This window comes from Astatotilapia calliptera, chromosome 7 (genome assembly GCF_900246225.1).
Source record: "Astatotilapia calliptera chromosome 7, fAstCal1.2, whole genome shotgun sequence".
In the NCBI taxonomy this organism is placed as follows: domain Eukaryota; kingdom Metazoa; phylum Chordata; class Actinopteri; order Cichliformes; family Cichlidae; genus Astatotilapia; species Astatotilapia calliptera.
The window spans coordinates 57,289,800-57,297,647 of NC_039308.1; the positions used below are offsets into that span (position 1 = coordinate 57,289,800).

General features: G+C 41.1%; 1 protein-coding gene across 2 annotated transcripts; it reads right to left on the minus strand.

Annotated features, from left to right (window-relative positions):
- Positions 1–106: 106 nt before the first annotated feature.
- On the minus strand, positions 107–7,531 carry cers3b (ceramide synthase 3b). Of its 2 annotated transcripts, XM_026177088.1 has the most exons (12): positions 7,244–7,531; positions 6,971–7,119; positions 5,877–6,053; positions 5,629–5,746; positions 2,351–2,469; positions 2,199–2,256; positions 2,038–2,088; positions 1,856–1,948; positions 1,267–1,395; positions 784–890; positions 539–692; positions 107–428 (listed from the first exon to the last, which is right to left on the minus strand). In XM_026177088.1, exons 3-12 carry the CDS (start codon positions 6,047–6,049, stop codon positions 309–311), a joined length of 1,122 nt encoding a protein of 373 aa, XP_026032873.1. In that variant the 5' UTR covers positions 6,050–6,053; positions 6,971–7,119; positions 7,244–7,531; the 3' UTR covers positions 107–308. The 2 variants fall into 2 exon arrangements, with proteins under 2 accessions (XP_026032873.1, XP_026032874.1); XM_026177089.1 differs by lacking the exon at positions 7,244–7,531 and having other exon boundaries at positions 6,971–7,228.
- Between the last annotated feature and the right edge of the window lie 317 nt (positions 7,532–7,848).

Genomic DNA, 7,848 nt, shown 5'->3' on the forward strand with positions numbered 1-7,848 from the left:
TTATTGTTACTAATTATTCCCACCAACATACAAAAGCACAAAATAAATGAAAAAGAATTTCTGTTTTTCATTTAAGAGTGGAGTAAAACAACATGTGGTCACGGAGTTGCAGAAAGCATGTAGTGTCATACAAGTTTATTTTTGTAATCCTTCACAGTTACCTATGCAATAATATTCTGTGCTTTAGAATAATACTATATGCTTTATCATTTTACAAACAGTTAAACTCTAACAGTTGTAATCCAAAGACTTGAAGAAAAATGTCCACATATCTGCTGTACATCTTTCTCTGTTTCTCTCTGTATGTTTCAGTGGCCATTGGCCCTGCCTCTGGCACCAGAACCATTCATGTGACTCGGTTTGTGGTTTCTTTCTATCGGTGGGTCACTGTCATCTTCCTCTTTATCACTCCTATCATCGCCTTCCAGCTGCAGGATGAAAATAAGCAAAGAGGATAAACAACACAGACAGAAATAAAACATACCCCACATTCCCACACATCCCACATGCATGGACACAGAGACATCTGTAAACCCACCTGGGTAAAGATAAACTTGTAAACCATTCTTAATATGAGAGCAGCCCAGTACAGGTGGAGCAACTGGAGAACCAACAACATGACGTTGAAGAAATAGTAGCCAAAGAAGGCAGGATACAATTCCAGTGGGTACACCCATGTACAGTGAATCAGCCTGTGGAAAACACACTCGTAATATTTTAACATATCACACTAAGATCATCAAGATCATCACTAGGGTGCAATTTTTCTTTTAAAATACTTACCAAAAAGGAAAAACAATAAGTCTTGTCACCATAAAGACGACTGCAAACACCACAAACATGCCGTTAGAAGTCTGCTGCCACGTGGCGTAGTTGAATACTTTTGCACCCTATAAGGGGGGAGAGTAAATACATGTTACCTATTTTGCCATCAAATATGCCTAAAGTAACTCTATACTTAAATCTATGTATATTTTGACACATTAAAAAATCCTCCAAACACAAAGAATGAGTTTTCTTATTTTACATGCCACCTCAGAAATTGTTCACTGCCAGATTTTTGCTGGATCACCACCTTTACAAATTTTTTTTTTTTTTTAAGAAAAAAAGGTCATCATAAAAAAAATACAGATGCAATCATTTCAAAAGAGTGGCTGGCTGAAGTTCAAATTTTAATCAGTCTTTTTCTGACTAACTGACAATGCAACACCACATACCCATAAGTATAAGTACCCTCACTAAAGCTAATACAGCTACAGCACTGACCTCGAGTAGGATGTCAGAAGAGTCATGAACAACCATGACAAGGGTTCCGATACGGACGAAGTTTGAAATCCAGGAAAAACTCAGGAGAGTCAGTGTGGCCATATGATGAACCACCTGCTCTTTAAAGTCCTAAAAGTAAACAAGACAAATAAGACACAAAGATCACATAATACAACAGGCTTTGCCCCCAAAACTGTATTCTAAAAACACAGAAATCTAATCTAATAATAATCTAATGACATTATTACATTAAATATTTTTCTGTCTCAAAATGTGCCTTTGGGAGATGATTACACATTTAAGTGTGATTCATTTATGTATAGTAGAAGCAACAATTTTGTTTTACGTTGCTCATTTTCTTATTATTTCTAATATACAGAAATGCATATGTTGTGCCTGAATAATTGAAACCTATTATTTATTTATTAAACATTTATTAAAAATGTTTATTTATTAAAAAGCTCGTGATTGTCCTTTGGCTCTGCATAAAACATAGTGGGGGAGGTTGTATTGTGGGTAGAAAACAAATCCTCCAAGATTAAAATAAATGAAACTACTTCATTGTCACTCTACACATTTGTACACTTACTTTTCGTTTCACATCAAATGTGAGACTGAAGACCAAAGAAAGATAGAAGCCCATTTCCAACATGTAATACCAGTACTGTGATGGCAGAAGGGACTGTGTGGGGACAAGCAGGTGTGTTTTTGTGTCATTCATCATGCTGTACTGTGTAATCCATCGCAAATACCAAAGGTAAAGGCACATACCTGTTTAGGAAAACCTGCCCAAACTTCCCTTAGATTATAAACCCAGGGTTTCTAAATCCAAGGAAAACAGTAAAGCAGAGAGTGTGACGTGAATATCAGAGAAACAAACCAACCAAGCTGGCTGTTCACTAATGCCTTGTAAGGACAGTCCCAGTACTTACATCATAGAGAGCTAGGATTCCACCAAAAAATGCAAAAAGATAAAATGCACATCTCCAACTGTTGACAGGCAAAAGCCATAATGTCACATATTTGCATAGACATTAATCTTTTCATATCAGTGCATCTTCAGTTCACACAGACATACGCTCACCTGGCTTCACTGAACCTCTTTCGAAGCCCCGGTCGCTCCTGGTTCCTTCTCCTCCTGAACCACACCTGAACTCTCCTTTCTGGCCAGCCAGTCTTCTTACACAGAGACCACACGTCAGCCTGAGACACAACAGGAGACATTCCAGTGTTTATAACCTTTCCACATTTGGACGCACCCTCTCCAAGGTTACACAAGCAGTAAGCTTTAGTCTTTGATTATTAACACACTTTAACAGTGCAATTCCACTAAAATTTGTGGCAACCAAACATGTTTAAAGGGATGTGATGCACACGTAAAAAGACTTTATGATGTTCCATTAAAATGCATTTTACCTGTAGCTTATTTGAACAAAAATCTGGATTTGTTTTTCTTTTGTACTTTCAATCATTTACTATTTTTTTTTGTCATATTTGTCACCCTTACATGTTTCAGATCATCAAACAAATGGTATTATTAGACAAAGATAACCTGAGTAAATAGTAAATGCAGCAGTTAAATTACACTTTTAAGTATTCAAGGAAATAACCAATCCAATACCATCAACCCTTTCCTGACATTTCAGGAAAGGGTTATAAAGGCTTTGGGACTCCTTGAACCATAATAAAGGCACTTATCCACAAATAGAGAAAAACCTGGAACAATGGTGAACCTTCCCAAGACTATCCAACCTATCAAAATCACTCCAAGGAGGCTCGTCCAGGAGGTCGCAAAAGCGCAGACCTCATTTGCCTCAGTTAAGGTTAATGATTCAACCATAGAAAGAGACTGGTCGAACATGACATCTATGTGAGAGTTTCAAGGAGAAAACCACTGCTGACCAAAAAAGAACACAAAGGCTCGGCTCATATTTGGGGAAAAAATTCTGTGGACTGGTTTAAGTCCTGTTACATGTGACATAAAACTAACACAGCATTTCAGAAAAAGAGCATCATATCCCAGAACTGCTCTCCTGCTTCAAGACCTGGATGACTGAAGCTCAAGCGCGGTCAGATAGGGAGACACATATCTGAAACCTACCAGAAAATTTACGTTAATGGCTCAAAAAAAAAGTTTTTTTTTTTAAATAAAAGGTTTTAGATTAGCGTAATCAAAGTCCAGTCTTAAATCCAATTGAAATACTCTGTCATGACCTTAAATAAGCCGTCCATTGTAATGTGAAAGATTAAGTTTCAGTTATTCTAAAGACTTGATTATACACTCAACAAAAATATAAACGCAACACCTTTGTTACTGCTCCCATTCCCCATGGGATGGACGTAGAGACCTAAAATTCATTCCAGATACACAATATAACCATCCCTCCCAAACAGTGGTCACAAATCCGTCCAAATGTGTGGTAGTGGGCACATCTGCTATATTGAGATAATCCATCCCACCTCACAGGTGTGCCACATCAGGATGCTGATCTGACATCATGAGTAGTGCACAGGTGTACCTCAGACTGCCCACAACAAAAGGCCACCCTGGAATGTGCAGTTTTTTGTGCTATTGGGGGTCTGGGGACCCAGAACCGGTCATTATCTGGTGTGACCACCATTTGCCTCATGCAGTGCAACACATCGTCGCATGGAGTCTATCAGATTGTCAATTGTGGCCTGTGGAATGTTGGTCCACTCCACTTCAATGGCTGTGCGAGGTTGTTGGATATTCGTGGGAACTGGTACACGCTGTCGTATATGCCGGTCAAGCACATCCCGAACATGCTCAATGGGTGACATGTCCGGTGAGTATGCTGGCCATGCAAGAACTGGGACATTCTCAGCTGCCATCTGCCCTGAACAATGTGAACCATGATTCATCCGTGAAGCGCACACCTCTCCAACGTGCCAGACGCCATCGAATGTGAGCATTTGCCCACACAAGTCTGTTACGGCGACGAGCTGGAGTTAGGTCAAGACCCCGATGAGGACGACGGGCATGCAGTTGAGCGTCCCTGAGACGGTTTCTGACAGTTTGTGCAGAAATTGTTTGGTTGTGCAAACCAATTGTTCCAGCAGCTGTCTGGGTGGCTGGTCTCAGACGATCTTGGAGGTGAACCTGCTGGATGTGGAGGTCCTGGGCTGGTGTGGTTACACGAGGTCTGCGGTTGTGAGGCCGGTTGGATGTGCTGCCATATTCTCTGAAACGCCTGTGGAGACGGCTTATGGTTGAGAAATGAACATTCAATGCACGGGCGACAGATCTGGTTGACATTCCTGCTGTCAGCATGCCAATTGCACGCTCCCTCATTGCTTGTGGCATCTGTGGCATTTTGCTGTGAGACAAAACTGCACATTCCAGGGTGGCCTTTTGTTGTGGGCAGTCTGAGGTACACCTGTGCACTACTCATGATGTCAGATCAGCATCCTGATGTGGCACACCTGTGAGGTGGGATGGATTATCTCAATATAGCAGATGTGCCCACTACCACACATTTGGACGGATTTGTGACCACTGTTTGGGAGGGATGGTTATATTGTGTATCTGGAATGAATTTTAGGTCTCTACGTCCATCCCATGGGGAATGGGAGCAGTAACAAAGGTGTTGTGTTTATATTTTTGTTGAGTGTAGTTCTTGATAACAAGGGTGGCACAACCAGTTGTGGGGTTTATGGGTCATTGCTTTTTCACATAGGTCCAGACAACTTTTTTCCCCTTAATAATAAAAAGCATAATTCAAAAACTGCATTTTGTATTTACTCTGATTATCCTTGTCTAATAATAAAGGTTGTTTCCATCCATCCATCCATTCGCTTCCGCTTATCCTTTTCAGGGTCGCGGGAGGCGCTGGAGCCTATCCCAGCTGTCATAGGGCAAAAGCAGGGTACACCCTGGACAGGTCGCCAGTCTGTCACAGGGCTAACACATAGGGACAGACAACCATTCACACCTAGTGGCAATTTGGATTATCCAATTAACCTATCCCCACAAGCTGCATGTCTTTGGACGGTGGGAGGAAGCTGGAGTACCCGGAGAGAACCCACGCAAACACGGGGAGAACATGCAAACTCCACACAGAAAGACCCCGGCCTGATGGTGGAATTGAACTCAGGACCTTCTTGCTGTGCGGCAACAGTGCTAACCACCGTGCCACCGTGCTGCAGTTGATGACCTGAAAAAATATAAGTGTAACAAATATCTGTGTTGTTCAGCACTTTGGTCTGCCTGGTGTGTTCTTAAAGTGCTATACAAATAAACGATGATGATGATGATGATGATGATGAAATATGTCTGAAAAAAGAGATCAGGGTGGGGGCTTCACATCACTGTATTATCCATGTGTTCGCAGTAAAACTCACTTGAGAAGGAACCCGTGTTTGGCTGCAGAAGTATTTTTCTAGTATAGGGTTTTGTTCTGCTGGGAGACGTATCTTGTCCCTGATTCCCCAAAAATTAGCCAGTGGTGTGGCAAAGTACCTGAAACAGCACCAAAAACTGGTCACTTCCTCCTAAACACAAAAAAGTCCTGGGATTCTAAAACCAGATGACTGCGTTACTAATCTCATTGACACACAGGCATATTTACTTACATACTTTGCGGTCTTACCTTTCAAACAAGTATCTGACTACAAGCAGGCAAAGGGCACAGGGTAGAGAGGCATAAAGATGAGACACTTTCGCATAGACACGACCTTCCTTGTCCTCTAAAGCAGACCAGGACAAATTTCCTGGCAGCCACAAACGGTCCCACCAGATCCACTCCCCAACTGTCTGCAACATGATGCTGGAAAACACACAAAAATTACATCTAACTATCACTGTTACTCAAGTAAATAAATATAAATCTTGTTTCCAAATTCAAATGAATTTTTTTCTTGTTACATTTCCCTCTTTTCTTTTTGTTATCATGAAGATCTCCTGCCAAAGTAGTGTGACGCCACTGAATGAGCCACGTACATATTCTTGACACTTAACAGCGGTCACTAGATGGCATCAAGATCAGGCTGCTGCTATGATCCAAGCACATTCACAGCCAAGAAATCTACCATATGGTGCCAACTTTTCATCACAGCAGCAATTTTTGATTCGACTTTCCACTATCTTCAACTCAAATATCAATTCTCGATGTACTGGCAGTCATGAATGAAGTGAGCAATATACAGAAGAAGAACTGCGTAGATATCAAAGGGCAAGAAAGATAAAGATGGGTGAGGAGCAATTCAAAAGGGAGATTAAGGAGAAACAAAGTCCTTCTTCTCGTGGACTCTGATCATAACTGTAGATAAAAGTGTGTTTTTTGAGCAGTGAGAAAAGTACTTAAATACTTAAAGCGAGCTGGATTGTAACTGGTTTAAATGATAAGTTAAAATATTTGCTCTAAATTTACTCGCTACGATAGACTGAGTCATATCAGTGTGTCCCTGAGCCTCAAAGGTAGTTAATAAGTCAGCATAAGAACAGTCAAATGTGCCCGCAAGCGGTGTTGTCTTGACAAGTTCTAACAATAGAGAGGGAAGCTGAGGCAGACAAAGCGAGTGAGTGTACGCGACAAAGAATGATGAAACTAGAGAAACAGTTAAATATGGTGTAAACTCCAATAATTCCAGCCTTCCGCTTGATTGAAGTTATTACATCCTTTAGTTTAGGTAACAAAATACATAAAAACTAAGTATGGAAATGTCTTCCCAAACACACACTCACCTTCAGTGTCCCAGTGTGAGTAGTGTCTGGTGTTTTCCTCTGCCAGTCTGTTACTCATACAACTCAGTGGTACTCCTCTTATCCACACCAGGTAACAGCACTGTCCTGTGATCCTAGATGATCCCTCTTCCTGCTATTGTAAAGCCATTCTTCATAGTTAAAAAAAGCAAATATCAGCTCAGTCTGCTGCCTCACTTCATCTGTACAATGTGTCTCATTGTGTGGCACTAGACTCCAGTGAGCATGTTTCTAGGCATGCGTATGGTCGCTCACCTGAATGGGATCCTTCCCTCCCACTTTGTCTGCTCTTGTGATCACACCCTTGTAGTTGCTGCAAGTCTTTTGAGATTAGCACAGCTGAGCACTGCAAACACCTTGGAGCATATTTGCATGTTCACTTGTAAGCTGCAAGAGTCAGAGGGTGGGAGTATTTGCGTACCCTCACCTGCAAAAGAATTCCCTTGGAATGCCAGGAAAACCCCCACAAAGGTCCCATTCATTGGCAGGGCAGGGGAGGAGGAGCCAGGGCAGAAAAGCAACTGACACACAAAGAGAGTGAAACATCACTCTGTATACATAGCTAACTGGGTTGATAACAAACTTATTAATACAAATGAGATGACCTTGGACTTGGTTTTGGTTAACAGAAAGTATTTCCTTTTTCAGTTTTCTGTGCGGAAATAAAAGTAATAATTTCAAGGAACTTATTAAAGCAGTCTAGTGATTATTTTTGTGATTTCCCACTGACAATGTCAAGCTTCAGATGTTGAAAAAATAAAAGTGAACATAAAGCAACTCGTTACTAAAGCATCCTTAATAAAATGTGGAACAGTAGATAGTTTTGTTTCAACATACACCAGAAGGTGGCGATAGAGACA